We start from the raw sequence: 15,515 nt of genomic DNA, 5'->3' as shown, positions 1-15,515 counted from the left end.
AAGAAACTTAAACAGACTGAGGACATTACTGAATCCCACTAAATCCCACTAAGTCACAATGGTAAATTTCTTTGTTACTTCAGTGGCTTTATGATGCTTATTGAATTGTGGGGTGCAAATTAAGCGGCCAGGTCACATACATCCAATGTGCAGTGAGCGGTGGAGAGCAAACAGAGCAATGGGATTCAACATTGTGTACACTCTATGCGGTCTGCTTCTGTGTGGAGACCAAGCGGTGGAGCTCATCTTCTTGCATTCACAGCTCATGACCTACTTTAGCACTCCAGACAATATAAAGTACTATACTACGCTCAAACACGTACCACATTCCTCCTGCCCACTTTGCATATGTTGCTTGTTTGTACCACCCACCTGCATGGATTACAGAGTATGCATAATGTGGATATTTGTTACCCTTAAATAGTCGAGCGAATTTATGGTTTTCACAGATAGGGAAAAAAAAAAAGAGGAAATAATTTAACCTGACAATGTACCATACTGCCTTGGTGGAAGTTACTCGTATAAATATGTGAAATCAATAGACAGGTAGGTAGAGATGTTGAGTCCGATAACCAGACAATATTGTTAATTATCCGTCGGCTAATGCAAAATGCCAACCTGATACCGACGCTGTCTTTTTATCACAATTATTCATTTAGATTTCTATTGACAGGTCAGGGCCTCCTGAATCTGTTCATCCAGCAAAATGAGTCATGCAGTCCGTCCAGAAGGGCCCAATGTGATCATTGGTGTGCATTGTGATCACATTACCGCAGCTATAATGGACCTTCACTCATCCCAAACCAACTCGGTCAGCGGGAGGTTGGCTATTGATGACGAACATGAGTTTTTGCGGAATGTACACCTGTATGACTCCAGAAATGTGGTTGCCATTTATCAGCATCTATCCATCCATTTTCTATTCGGCTTATCCTGCTCATGATGGTGACTATTCCAGCTGATCCGAGGCAACAGGCTGACAACACCTCGGGAAGATTGCCTGTCAATCACGTGGAGATTGTGACAGGCGCATAGAGCGGCTATTGGTCCTATGCAGGAAGCTTTATAGTGTATGTGATCCAATACACTAGCAATGACACTGCTAACCATCACGCTACCTGCATACAGAAAAAGCCAGTTTTGGGGATGGAAAAGTTATTTTACACGTTGAGGTTAACTCAAGGGCCATTTGGTTCTGTTTTTGTAGAAAATACACACACTATAGTTCAGTCACTTGTGAGTGAATGTTTTGAAACTATTAAGCAGAGAGAACCACTTAAACTGTAATTGAAATCATTTTTGTGGAGTGTTTTGGAGCATGAGCTCAGACATGTTTTTTTATGTGTGCCACTGTGGCTTCAGGTGGATTAAATGCAGATGCAGTGGTGCTTAGCGTGCCGAAATAATCAATAATTAAATGAACCTGTTACTTCAAAAAAGTTTGTTGTTTTGCCTCAGAGTAGCAGCATTAGAAAGCTCAGATTTGTTTGTACTTTCCTGCCAAAATATTAGACGATGTTTATTGTTACACATACAACCAACTTAATTCCTTTAGCTTGGCTTCTTTAAGGGCGGCACGGTGGCCGACTGGTTAGAGCGTCAGCCTCACAGTTCTGAGGACCCGGGTTCAATCCCCGTCCCCGCCTGTGTGGCGTTTGCATGTTCTCCCCGTGCCTGCGTGGGTTTTCTCCGGGCACTCCGGTTTCCTCCCACATCCCAAAAACATGCATGAATTGGAGACTCTAAATTCCCCGTAAGCATGACTGTGAGTGCAAATGGTTGTTTGTTCCTATGTGCCCTGCGATTGGCTGGCAACCAGTTTGGGGTGTACCCCGCCTCCTGCCCGATGACAGCTGGGATAGGCTCCAGCACGCCCGCGACCCTAGTGAGGAGAAGCGGCTCAGAAAATGGATGGATGGATGGATGGATGGCTTCTTTAACTTTTGACCCTGTCTTTATCAGATTGCTTTAAATACCAAAGCTGGTTGAGAGCCAAACCTACTGTTAGGAAGTAAACCAAACCGACAAACGAAGTGTCTACTCAATAAAACAAATCGATTCAGCTTGTGTCCATCAGCAAAAACACGGCTTGTTTTGTATTCTACTCTGTTTTATCGACGCCTGCAGGAGCTTAACCTTTTAAATGGCTGTAAAAGCTCGTTGGTAGCGAGCGGTCGTGACACCACCGAGTTGGGGGGGGTTTCAGGATTAGATGAATTGTGTCCAAGCCACTTGCAGCTACAACCTGCCACTTGCTGAATGCAGAGATGTGACGGTGCTGTGGTCTTGTGCCAAAAGGCAATCAATTTATGATGCTGTGACAGTCCACGTCTTCCGTCTTTCATTTATAGGTGAATAGGATTGTGGAGAAGCTGGTGATGCAGTGTCTACTTCCAGTGCTTCACGATGGATTTTCTTAATAGCAGTGGGATGCTTGCAGATGGTCCACTATTATAAATGTTATTTATTATTAATCAGTACAGGGAGAGCTTTAAAATGAATCTCACACTGACAGCCTGTGCAGTCTCTCCCACGATAGAAGCTTTTGCTTTTCTTGCCAGAAAATCAAACCGGTGAAGAGTTTAAAAGTTTGAGTGTACTTATTTATTTTTGATTCTTTCTTCACTCAGAAGATTAAATAAACGTGCTAGCGCAAAGGTTGCTTAATTATTTTGGGACATTTTAAGAACAAGTCTTGGGGCACACCTCTTAAACAAATGAGTCCCTTTTCTATTGAAGCATGAATGGTGTGCAAGGGAGTGTGCTTCGATAAGTTTGGTGTGGAAGAACTTGACTAGCTCTGACCTCAACCCCATCGAACACCTTGCGCGTCAACCTCCGATTTACAAATGATCTGTTCCAGGATCCAACTTTTTCCCATTAAAAATGTTTATTAACTGTACAGGAAATGTTTTATTTTTCAATAAGTTAACCATTGCTATTATATAACATTAAAAAATATATACTTTTGAACACTCACATTGAATTATAAGGAGAAATGTGCAACATGATGATCATATATTTATTTTCCCACATATTTTAGATGTCACGCTTTTTAACAGTCAACTCTCACCCAAATGTATACAGAAGTTAATAAAATAGTAAAACAATGAAAATGTTTTCCATAAAATTGATTACAAGTGATGTGTGTTCTTCTTTTCCTAATTCCAAATTTTTTGGATTAGGTGTCACAAAAAGCCACAAAAAAACCCAAAGAAAATGCAAAACACACACAGTTAAACCTTTAACACTTACTGAATTGAGGTTTTGAGATTTCATCCATGAATCTGTTCCATGTATTTATTATGTATGAAAAAGAAAAACACAAGCCAAGTTGATTTTATGACTTGCAGACTAAAAAACCCCCAGTAACCCTTCATCCATCCATTTTCAAAATAGCTTGTCCTCATTAGGGTCATGGGCGAGCTGGAGCCTATCTCAGTTGACTTTGGGTGAGAGGCGGGCTACAGCCTGCACTGGTCACCCTGGAGTGGTCGCCAGCTAATCCCAGGGCAAATATAGGCTCCTATCGGTCATTTAAAGTCTTCACTGGACACTGTTTTTGGAATGTGGGAGGAAGCCGTAGTACCTGGAGAAAGCCCACGCAAACACGACCCCATTGACCCACTTCGTATAAATCTAGTAACATGATTTGAAACTGGAAATGCATTCTACTCTCACTGTGGGGGAGAAAACAAAACAAAAACAAAAAATCATGTCGGAACAACAGTGAGAGACCCAGGCACTATTGAGTGATTAAAAAAAATAATATGTACAGTCCACTTTTCCCATAGAAATGTCACAGGGCAGTTGCATAATGCAAAGTAACGAGAGATAAAAAGCATAGCGAGAATTCTGTCTGCGTTCATAGTGGTGGTTCTGTTGTGTTTCCCGCTGGATGCACGCTTGGCATCCTCATATTACACAGCTCAAGTTGAGACTCCTAAGACATCTGGACCGAGAAAGCAAAAAGAACCACAAAATGATTCTGGCGCTGTCCGAGATACTGGTAATATTTATTGAGCTTGTGCTAGAACTGCAAACTGCATGCTACTGATCCGTCCTCGCGTAAACTGCATTCAAACATTAAAAACAGTTTGGAACATTCCACAGGTGAATAGTTTCAGTGAAAATAGGTGAGTGTCATGATTTGGTGTAAAAGGAGCGTCCCCGAAAGGCTCAGTTGTTCACAAGTAAGGATGGGACGATCTTCACCACGTTCTCAACAACTGCAAATAGAAAATAGTCCAACAGTTTAAGAACAACGTTTAACGTCCGTACAAAATTGCAAGGAAACCTGACTGTAGGAAATAAACCCAAGTGGAAATGTGTTTTTCTATGCGAACTAGTTAAAAGTTGCGAACTAGTTCAAAGTTCAGTTCACTGTTCCAAAAATGAACTAGTTCAGTTCATAGTTCATCATTCCACATTTTCTGAGTTCTTTTTTCTTTTTTCTCATGCTGAAAGGGAAAAAAAAGCCGCATCGTTGTTTAAGCTTGAGGTTAAACTGTGGGGGGGGGGGGGGGGGGAGTCACTGTTTATACTACGGGGAGTCACTGTTTATACTACAAACTTCACGGTACTGACACACTTTTCAGTTAAGCTGTAGTTATAGGTAGTTATTTTGTTTTGTTTGTCACCTTTCGGAAGCACAGTTTTGCAGTGGTTAGCACATCTTCCCCACAATTTATCAGGGTAGGAGTTTGAATCCAAGAATTTGCATGTTCCCTCTGTGCTGGTGTAGGTTTTCCTTGGGTATCCTGGCTTCCTCCCACTGTCCAAAAACATGCATTGAAGACTAATTGTCCATAGGTGTGAAGTGTTGTTTGTCCCTGCGATTGACTGGCCGGTCGAGGATGTAGCCCGCCTTTAGTGGTCAACCCTCCTTTAGGTTCACTTCGCTAAACAGTGACCCCGAGTACTGTGTCCAACAGAAGCAATGTAGAGATCCTGACATGCTAAATTGCCGATAGCCTGGTTGAACTATTTCCTTCTCATCAGCATGCAGGTTCGCTTTCGAGGGATGGGAGGATCTCTCTCTGAATGTTCTGGACTCCCTTTTTCATTCCAGTGTCGTATAGAGCAGAAGACTGCTGCGCCACAAACTGTCAAATACTGCAGTGCATTTTTCCTCCAATACATATCATCACCAATCACTTCCAAGCAATCAGCAGAATTCCCAACAGTCCATGAATCTTCTGCTTGATTACAGTGGACCCCCGCATACTCGCAGTTCGGCACCTGCAGATTCACCTATTAGTGAATTTAAAAATATATATATTTCTTTTTTTCTTTTTTTTTTTTTTGCCTCCCCCACCAAAGCGCTTGTTGATGGTTTATCACTGCTTGTTAAAACAAAAATGAGGGTTTAAAATAATAATATATTTTTTAAATGCAGTTCTAATGAGCGTCAATTATGAGCTAGATTATCACTATAGATCTGTTTCTACTTAGCGCATCAGTATACTAGCTAATATCTGTATATTTTAATGTTTAAAATGTAATAATGGGAACATAAGCGGTAATGCTTCGCCGGTCTTGCGTCAGCACATCGACGCAGAGAGCTCATTGATGCTCCTTAATGTTCTCAAGTCAAGCTAATGGCAAAATGTTTCTGTACACCTTGTGGTTGCAGCAATATGAAAAGCTGATGCCCCCCTCCAACCCGACTCATCTTTCTCACCAGTGTTCACATGCTCATCTCCCGTTGGGCCTAAAATATTAATGGCCGCCTTTTATTTTGGAGTCAGGAAAGTGACCTTCATGCGTGTGCGTCCACAGAGAGACCAATATTCATTTCAACACCAGATTTTAAATCCCAAACTGGCAGTAGTATGCAAGCATTCATCGTCAGCTGGAAGCTGGGATCTTTTATTGAATTGTGTTCATCATCCTGTAAGTAAATCGGCTGCATGGAGGCAGACAGTGTATCCCTTTAAGCGTTGTTATGAAACAAACTGAATCACGATTCTTTAGCTATAACCCTTTAAGACTTAAGTGGAAACTCACAGCAAAAGCATTGTTAAAAAGTCACTAATCATCAACGCAAATGGTAAACAACATTTCCGCACTGTTTACCGTCAAGAAAAGAGCTCACATTAATAGGTGGTGAAATATACGTACAGGGGTGCCTGGAGATACTCAAGAGTGACTCACAAAAATTTGAGATACAAGCACTTTGGCAGATAATTGAACAATTCTTCAAAAAAGAGGCTTCAAGCTGTTTATTGCCACTCCCAGATGAAGTTTACTGTCTACCTGAACATAAAACAAAGAAAATTAAGCCTTACTTTAAATCAGTTTAGCTTAATGCTAACAAACCAATGCAAAATGCCGTAAACGGGCTATTAAATAGCTTGCATCTATGTATGTGGGTTCGTTGTAACCATGAAAAGATGAATGATGATTTTATTTATTTTTTTAGTTATGAGCATGGTCACGGCACGAAACGCAAGGCACAGCTGTGTCTGTTAATGAACTACGCATTTCTATTTTCCGAGTTAATGTATTTTTCAAATAAACTGAAATAAAATTAACTTGCTGGTGAGATTGAAGCATCCCTGTTTTGGAAAAATGATTGACAATAAATTGCCAAACTAAATTGGCCCTCATGGCTGTCTTGCGGGTAGACTTGGAAGGCAGCTGATCGGACAGAAAAAGCCACCCCGGACATTACGTCGACACCCGTGCTGCAGCTACTGCAGCTTGGCACGCTAGTTACAATTGCGCTGGAGTACCGTTGATGCAAACGAGGGCGCTCAAATTCTTATTTTCCGGGCTCTGAAGTGCGGCATGTGGGATGCGGCGCCGTTTTGTGCTGATTTACTGCGTTGCATTTTGTGTAGACAGAAAAACTCCAAGATCTCTTTGAGTTCAGCTCATGAAAAATGGCAGCAAAAACATGTGTTGCATTTATATTTTTGTTCAGTGTCGTTCATTGCGCGCCATTCGTAATGTCGAAACGATATGTTTGGACTGTCATAAACCGAGCACCCCGTGTACTCTTCGAAGGAAATTAACATTTTAATTATGTAGAAATGTGTTGATTTTTACAGGAAATTGCTTAAAACAGAAGTTAATGCGGTGCCTGACCTTGTTCACACTGAACAACTGCCACAAACTATGAAGTTGGAAGCATCACTCACTGTTTTGCCCATATCGTACACTGTATGTGCTAAGGTTTGACCGTGTCCTACGTAGCTTCGCCCGCTCCTAAAAACAGTTTTTACCGCAGGTCTGCAAACAAACCAGTGATGCAGTCAGCCTAAAACATCTCTCTTTCCTCAAGTGGAAGCAAACACACAAGACATTCATATATGTGCACTTCATGTGTCTCACAAAAGGAATGTCAACAGAGCAGACAACACAGGAGCTCTTGTGATGTCACTGACAGTTGAACGCTCCGGTTGCTTGCTTTTTGGAACACAGTTTGAACTTCAACCCTACTTTGTTCTGCTCACAAAGACGTTTGAGGTTGTTTTTTTTTTAAACTTGAATCTTTAATATTCCAACAGGTGCAGGGGAGTCTGGGAAAAGCACCATTGTAAAGCAGATGAAGTAAGTACCGTATGTTAATAAATTTCCCTTTGCCCTGTAGCACCCTAATAATCCATCCATCCATTTTCTGTACCGCTTTATCCTCACAAGGGTCGCGGGACCCTAATGATTTCTGTGTTAAAATGAATATTCTGACATACAGTAGTCAAATTATCATGGTTGTGTCCACATGATAAATGGAATAAAATAAGTATTAAAAAAATTAAATCTACTTTTTCTTTTTAATCCACAAGCAGACCAATTTTTCAGCATTTTGGGAGAAAAGTACTTGCTTATTTGCTTATAGGGTTGTAAAGGGCCAGGACATTTGTGGTAAGCTCAAGTTTAGCTGGGTATTTCTGGGGAAATATTCAGTGGAACATTTTCCATGCATGTAAATGATGATTCAGACAAATTAACTGAAATTTAAACACACTGTATTGTGTACGAACATAAGAATCAACATTGTTTGGTCTTATGTCGACACAAAACTAATTAATAGAAACAAAATTATTCAAAAAAAGCAATGAAAAGCACTTTGTTTGTTTGGCACTTTAGACCCTGTTTTAATGTGAAAAGTGTGATTTATTGAATGATTTTTATGTACTGTTAAATGTTTGTAAATTAGCTGGTTTTTTTAAAATTCAAAATTATAATTCTTCAATATATAAATATCCATAAAAAATGATTATAATTCTTCCATCTATTTTCTGTATCCGCATTAGGGTCGTGGATGTGTTGGAGCCTATCCCAGCTGACTTCGTGCGTGGTACACACTGCACTGGTTGCCAGCCAAATACAAGACACACATTGACAGACAACCATTTGCACTCACATTCACACCAATGGATAATTTAGAGTTCAATTAACCAAACATGCATGGGAGAAAACTGGCACACGGGAATGCTAGAACCTTGATTTAGAAATTATAATTATTCAGTTAATTTAAATTGGAATGTTACAAAATGTCCTAGAATTTTGCAACCATTTGCGGTTGGCCTATTGTGTATTATTTATATTGAATGGGCTTAAAAGCCTGTTAATGTTTTTTTTTTTTTTTAAATGCCAATGAAGACGATGATGATCCTTCAACCGTCCTGACACCCTCACTCGGCACTAGCTCAATATTTTGCAGTAAATAATGCAATGTTTTGATAACAGAAATCTGCTCCTGTGTCTCAGTGGGATAACTCTAACCCTGGCCTCTGTCTTTTTACTACAACAGCAGAGCGATGTTGCGCCTGTGCACCAATCCCAACACACGCATGGTCCTAAATGGTTTAATTATTCACATTCCTCGAGGCGAGCCGGGCAGCGGATCCATGTTTTATGAGCTCGGAGCAAGAACAGTCTGTCACCCTTTTTTAAGCGTGAATTTTTTATTTTCTTTTATTTGATTAATTTCATCACAAACACACACGCACACATCTGTGTCAGCCTACTAGAAACAAATATGAATTGCTTATATCACTCCACACGCAGATGAACCCTGTACACGCCGCTGAGGAAAACGATTCTTTTCCTAGATTAGGCTATGCGTCTGCCGAATGACTGCAGTTGTCAAACAGCGAGCACTTTTCACTTGAGAGTTAATATGATTACGACATCGTGTTCTACCTCTGCGGTCTGATTCATTAGTTCGGGAGATTCCATCTCAGCATTAGATAGTTAAATTCCTCGTTCAGGTGCCCGGTAATGGCATCGCTAAAGTCTGGCTCGGGATGCGGGATCGACATGTTGTTAGGCATCGTGAGACACAACACGCAATATTAGGTACATCAGCAGAACTTGTTTTGCCTTGACAAAGATACTCCTGCCTCTCACCTGAACTCAGCTGGGATAAGCCCCAGCTCCCTGAGGCCCTCCATAGGATAAGCGATTTTAAAGATGGATTCTTTATGTTAAAAACCTAGAATATTAATAAAATTAAATGCTGACGACAATACTATTAGATGGCGTATTTATTCATTTTTAAATTATGTCCGTTTCACATCTCCTCAGGATTATCCACGAAGACGGCTACTCGGAAGATGAGTGTAAGCAATACAGAGCTGTGGTTTACAGTAACACCATCCAGTCCATCATGGCCATCGTTAAAGCCATGGTCAGCCTCGAGATAGACTACAACAACCCTGGCAGAGTGGTAAGATACCACCCGCAAACATACATTTGTTACGCCGTAACGTTTCTCTGCATATTATGATTTATTAATCATCGGCTGTCCTCAAATGTCCGCCACCTCTAAAAGAAGCTATGCCTTCATTTGTTGCTCCGTCTTGAGGTAGCCCGACCCCCCTCAAATAGATGCATGTTGTTTCCCATCAGGGAAAAAAAGGGTGGTAACAGGCGTTATCTCACTTCATAGATGCTGCCGTTCACACGCGGACGTGAACTGCTGAGGTAATCTGGACTTCATTGCTAACTCGGCTCCTAACCAAAACAGCAGCACTAAATCACTCTCAGATTAATTAGTGTAAAAACTTTATAAACCAGTTCCTTATGCAGTGTTATGCGGAGATGGCGTCTTTAATGACGATTCCAGTAGACTCTGGCAGGAGTTGCCCAAGCCATTTGCAGTTGAGTTAACAAATGCCCTATTGCACTATTTGCATAAATACAGTATGTTTTACAATTAAATACAATTAAATGAAAGGATTTTGGTTGTCATGTCTGTATTTAAAACAGACCTGCACAATCTAATAGGAACTGCTACAATAGCTTTAGCAAAGAAAAACTAAATTTAAAAGGTAATAATGCGCAGATTTGATTGACACTATTAGAGTGGTACTCAACATGTACCACTCACTGTCTCTGGGAAAACAAAGTATTTTACTGACCCACATTAAGAAGCATTGCGGTTTCTTCCACCAGCTTGCATAAACATTGTTGATTTGTTTTTCTGTTGTTCAAAACTGCCGGCTGGCAATTTGTTTAGCAGAGCGTACTGTATTTAATTGCCCAGGTGCTTTCTCCGCATCCATAATGATGACATTCTATGAATTCCTCAGGCTTTGGGTGGCCTACTATATTATACGTTTTAACTACTGTCATTTATCATTTCACAGAGGCCAGTTTCTTTCAGGGTAGTTGACATGACACAGCAGTGGAAAAGTTTTGTTATTATTGTCGTTGTAGTTTGGAGTAGTATGCAAATGCAATGCATCACACTTCTATTATTTATATTGTAGCTACCTGAGGTTACATGTAAATGGAAAGGAACAGTTCTGTGTAAAGCAGCCTGGCTCCCGCAGTGAACACTAATGAGGCTTTTTCGCTGCAACGTATCCCATCAATTTGTGCTATCTTAATGATTTTGTGTTTGTGAGACTTAGGACTCAGGCTTCAAAAGGACAGTTTAATTAGCTGTAGCCATAATTATCATACATTCGCAGGACGCTTACCAATCAAACTATTAATGAAATCAAGACGCACAAATGTGCAATAACAATCTGCTATCATCATCAATACTGCGGCCTTTTGAAAGTACCTACAGGGTTCCCTTCAAGCCAAAAAGGATTGTGCTTTCTGTGGCCTTTACGGCTAAATGGACCTGCTGCACCATACTAAAACTTACTGGGAAGACTGCATGTGGGCGTACATTATGCATGAACAGTTACAAACGTGTAGAAGGAAATAAATGTGTGAACATGGATGTCAATCTTGCATGACTGAAGGGACAGAAAGCTGGCACTGCACGTGAAATACAGTATGTCTGGCAAGTACAAGTACTATAAGGTACTAGCGGATTATATATATTTTTTTTAAAAAAGCGCTATTAAAAAAACAGTGTATTATTGGAAGTCCTGATCCAACTTTTCAGCGTTTTTTTGAAAAAATCATTCGTTTGTGTACCAATAATCATTATTTTGAGAGATATGTGCCATGGGTTTGATGCAAATTTTCATTAGCTCGTCAATGGTGTTTTCCATTCTTTGTGTGTTAGCTTCGAGCTAGCGATTATTGTGAACAAAACACAAAGAAAGAAATTAAGGCTGTGATGTATTTGAATGTTCAATAGGTGTAATTATTTTGTTATGTGTGTTTAGTTTTACAGTGAACTTCTAATGGAGTGTCATCAGTATTCTGCCATCAGGATTCTTTTCGCACACAAAATTGCTCCAAAAAGATCCAGCGTTTAATACAGTTTTGTGTTGGTAGTCCAGTTTTGAGTAATTGTTTTCAGGTTAGATAGAATATCTTCCCAATTTGGTTTTCCTTTGAAGCAAATTTTTAGAATAAATAGACTGCAGCTATGCACTCGATTTTAAAATTGCAGTTGCCAACTTGCTACAGTACGTCTCTTGATAGAAGGTGAACTTGTGCCCACTTCACTGAGGTCTCCTCAAGCCAGTTAGTGCGGAATTGTGCAATCTGAGGTGAGCTGAGGCTGCTCACTGCCTCACTTCCCGTTTCCGGTCTTGCCCATGTAGTTGAACTGGAAATACGCAACTTCATCACTTTTGACGATGAAATGTTTTAGATTCAAAATGAAAACGACTACACATCCCATCTAATGCATGCATGCTTATTCATGTCATGCACAGAGGAAAAGAGATGATTTAGGAATGTCATCACCGTAGCAAACTGCAGCAAATGAAGCCACAAAGCAATCCTGCGTGCAGTTTATTGCATCTCCGCTGTGCTCAGCCCACACCCACTGGCAATAGTTTTTCATTAGTTCCTATGGTTATTATCGTGGCACTATATTGCTACCTAAGAGGCCAACTAGAAATCAAACCTGAAGAATGAAATATTGTTTAACCTCGTAATTGCCAAGACCATTTCTTAATCAGTCTGGGCAGTTTGTATTCGTTGCATCCTTTTGGTTTTAAGGGCAGCACGGTGACCTAGTGGTTAGCAAGTCTGCCTCACAATGCATTTACTGGGTTTGAATCTCTGCTTGAATCTGTATTTTCATTGCTTCCATTATCTTTTTCAAAAAGCCCTATTTTATGTGAATAAATCTGCAGGTTTGTATGGTTTATAGTTTAGTTTATTGTTTCGTTGCGTTGATTCCATACAAACCTGCAGAAATCAATGCAACGAAACAATAAACTATGGCAATAACTGAAGGTCAAAACTAAATCGGTTATTTGTTCATGCTTCTTTTCAAGGGAAATAGCATTTTAGATCACAGGCAGCCTCTGTTTGTCGTCAGTAATAAAAATCCTCGACAATCCCAGTAAAACCTAATAAAACAATTAAGATGGGCCGGTCATGCTCTCTGTACTGTTTCCATGGCAACTTGGGTCTGAGGACTCCGCTGTCCCATATGAAGGAAACAGTAGTATTATGAGACGACTGTAATAATTTTACATTTTCAATCTATTCATGACACCCCAGTAAGGACTGTACACATTTAACGCAAATGTTGTCATTATATTTGACATTATTGCATTTGTGTGGAGGTCATTGGCTCTATAGCTTTGTTTTCTTCTTTTTTTAAGTCGAGATAAGCATTTGAATAAATAGGACAAATAGGATAATTAGTTTTTTCAAATATTTTTAATGAGAATGAAAATGTCCGACTCTAATGAATTGCAGCAAATAATACTGCCTGGAGGTGTTGCCGTAGCGTGCATGTATTTCAGTGTGATTCCTAATTATCCACTTTCGCTTAATTGGTCTGAAAATTATTCAGTTACTACAAATAATGTATCTTTGTGGCATGTTCCAATTGATGGCAGTAGGTAGAAGTCATTTGTGCGCCCACCTGTTATCAGTCAGACAACAGAATTAGTCATGACATATCAGCTTTGTGTTCAATTAAACAGGCCCAGATTTTACATGAAATAACTCAATTTCTGATTAAATTGAGAGGAAATCATCATTATTTCAGGATATATACTTTTTAGTGACTTTTTTGTTGTTGTCCCCTGAGATATTTCTAAATTGGCTAATGGCTCAATCAAGGTAGGGAAACTGTATTAGATGACGTGATGTTTGACTTTTTCACATGGCAAGATTTTGTATACTAGCATCCGCGTGTGCTCGTGTGGCCCCCTGCTGCAGGACGACGCCCAGCAACTCTTCGCTCTGTCCGCCGCCGCCGAGGAGCAGGGCGTCTTACCCGACGACCTGGCCGAAGTGATCCGGCGACTGTGGGCCGACGGCGGCACACAGAGCTGCTTCGCGCGCTCACGGGAATACCAGCTCAACGACTCGGCGGCATAGTAAGTGGGAATTTGTGTGCTCTGCTGGCACATTTCCAGTCACGGAAATAATGCTATTCAAGCCGTCACTACTGATACCGTCCCACTTTTGCATCTGTTCACAAACAATCTGCTCCAATGTATAACAGACTCTATTCCACCAATAATGTAAATGCAACTTAGTGAAATGACATCTTTTTAAATGTGCTCTTTTTCCTCGTCTCGCACTGTATTAAAAGAGAAAATATAATGTTGTATGTTTGCATCATTGTGATTATTGATAGAATGTTTTGTGTCACATGCGGCGGCTAATATTTCTGCAGATTTTGAGATGTATCTAATGGCGCCTCTTTCATATGTTCTGTCTGCTCTGGAAAACCTACTTTGACCTCCCCAGAGAGCCATAGAGACTGGCAAGATATCATCTGTTACCTGATTATTTAGCCTTCCCTGCGGTTTGATTCTTTAATATTGTAAGCAGATGAGCACAATCATCTTGCCGGATGGCTGAAAAACAAAACGAAACAGACTATTGCAACAGGCCTTGTGATGATGAATCCCTGAATACTTTCCGCGTTTTTGAAAGTGCACGTCTCTCTGCTACAGCTGCTCAGATGAGCTGATATGTTTTCATTCATATAACCTTTAGAAAAGTCTGACTGGTTTCACTGGTGACGACCATGCATTGGCACAACAAGTGCCTAATAGTGGTGAGACTCAATTTTAAAAATCAGTTCAAATAAATTTGGGCCGAATAGACTGAAAGAACAAAAATCAATCGAACTCGTTAATGTTCCATCAGGTTGCTAGATACAGTCCACAAACATGAGTGCCATATATTTTTTTTTAAAAATACAATACACACGAGCAATTGAATTGTGGACATTAAATTATCCTTTATAGTGGCGTTATAATGTTTTTGTTCTTTGCCATGTGACTGTTTTTCTGCAAGCTCTCCATGTCCTCTCTCTTAATTAAGTAAAATGATAGAAATATGACTTCAAGGTGCATTTTGTGATTTGAGAGACAATTTTCACAACGCTCTAACTCACAAGTTGAAGGATTTATTCAAGCTTTTAAAGGGCTTTTTGTCAACGCCCAGTTGACTTTCACAGTCAAACTAAACAGAAAACAAATAGAATTGCACGCTGTGTATTTGAAACAACCGCATCTGCTAGCTTAATGCTAACATGCAATGAAAAAATGCCATAGATGGGCTAATGAATAGCATCCATGTGGCGGTGTTATAACTCTTAAAGCAACAGATATTTGAACATAAACGGTGCAACAATACATGTAGCAATATAGCAATACTCAAAGGGACATTTGTCTTTTGTGAAAACAGACTAATATTACTGCAGCTTACTGAGCCAAGTTGTGAAACTCTTCTTCGTTTGTGTCTGTATTATACTGCCCCCCAGTGGCCAAGGCGCACACCTGAAGCACAAGGGCTAGAACGGATTAATTCCATTTCCATTGTTTTCAATTGGGAAAAGGTGATTTGAGATACAAATGTTTTAAGTTACGGGTCTGGTCAGCGAAACAAACAAACTTGTAAGTCAGGACACTCTTAATCTACTACATTTCAGAACTATGGAAACCCTCAATGACATTGGTCAAAAGCAAACACAACAATTTAATATAAAGTTCCCTTTCTACCACCTAAATCACAGGTGTCAAACTGGTGGCCCAAGGGCCAGATCCAGCCCGCCACATCATTTTATGTGGCCCGCGAAAGCAAATCCAAATTGCTCATTGTGTTCTGGTGTAATACCATTGAGATATTTGCAAGCATTTTTGTTTTGTTACCAATCCCACTTTGAAAAG

At 40.2% G+C, this 15,515-nt stretch overlaps 1 protein-coding gene across 2 annotated transcripts in view; it reads left to right on the top strand.

The window, feature by feature from the left end:
- Positions 1-15,515, top strand: part of LOC133408525 (guanine nucleotide-binding protein G(i) subunit alpha-2) — a 43,284-nt gene that overhangs the window by 18,333 nt on the left and 9,436 nt on the right. The window contains exons 2-4 of one of the 2 annotated variants that reach the window (XM_061687527.1): positions 7,515-7,557; positions 9,538-9,679; positions 13,549-13,709. In XM_061687527.1, the coding sequence (XP_061543511.1) occupies positions 7,515-7,557; positions 9,538-9,679; positions 13,549-13,709 (346 nt within the window). Of the gene's footprint in view, positions 1-7,514; positions 7,558-8,271; positions 8,299-9,537; positions 9,680-13,548; positions 13,710-15,515 lie in introns of those variants that run through there. The other variant, XM_061687528.1, reaches the window with a different exon arrangement.

The sequence above is a fragment of the Phycodurus eques genome, chromosome 10 (assembly GCF_024500275.1).
Source record: "Phycodurus eques isolate BA_2022a chromosome 10, UOR_Pequ_1.1, whole genome shotgun sequence".
NCBI lineage: Eukaryota > Metazoa > Chordata > Actinopteri > Syngnathiformes > Syngnathidae > Phycodurus > Phycodurus eques.
This window is presented reverse-complemented; position numbering and strand designations above follow the sequence as displayed.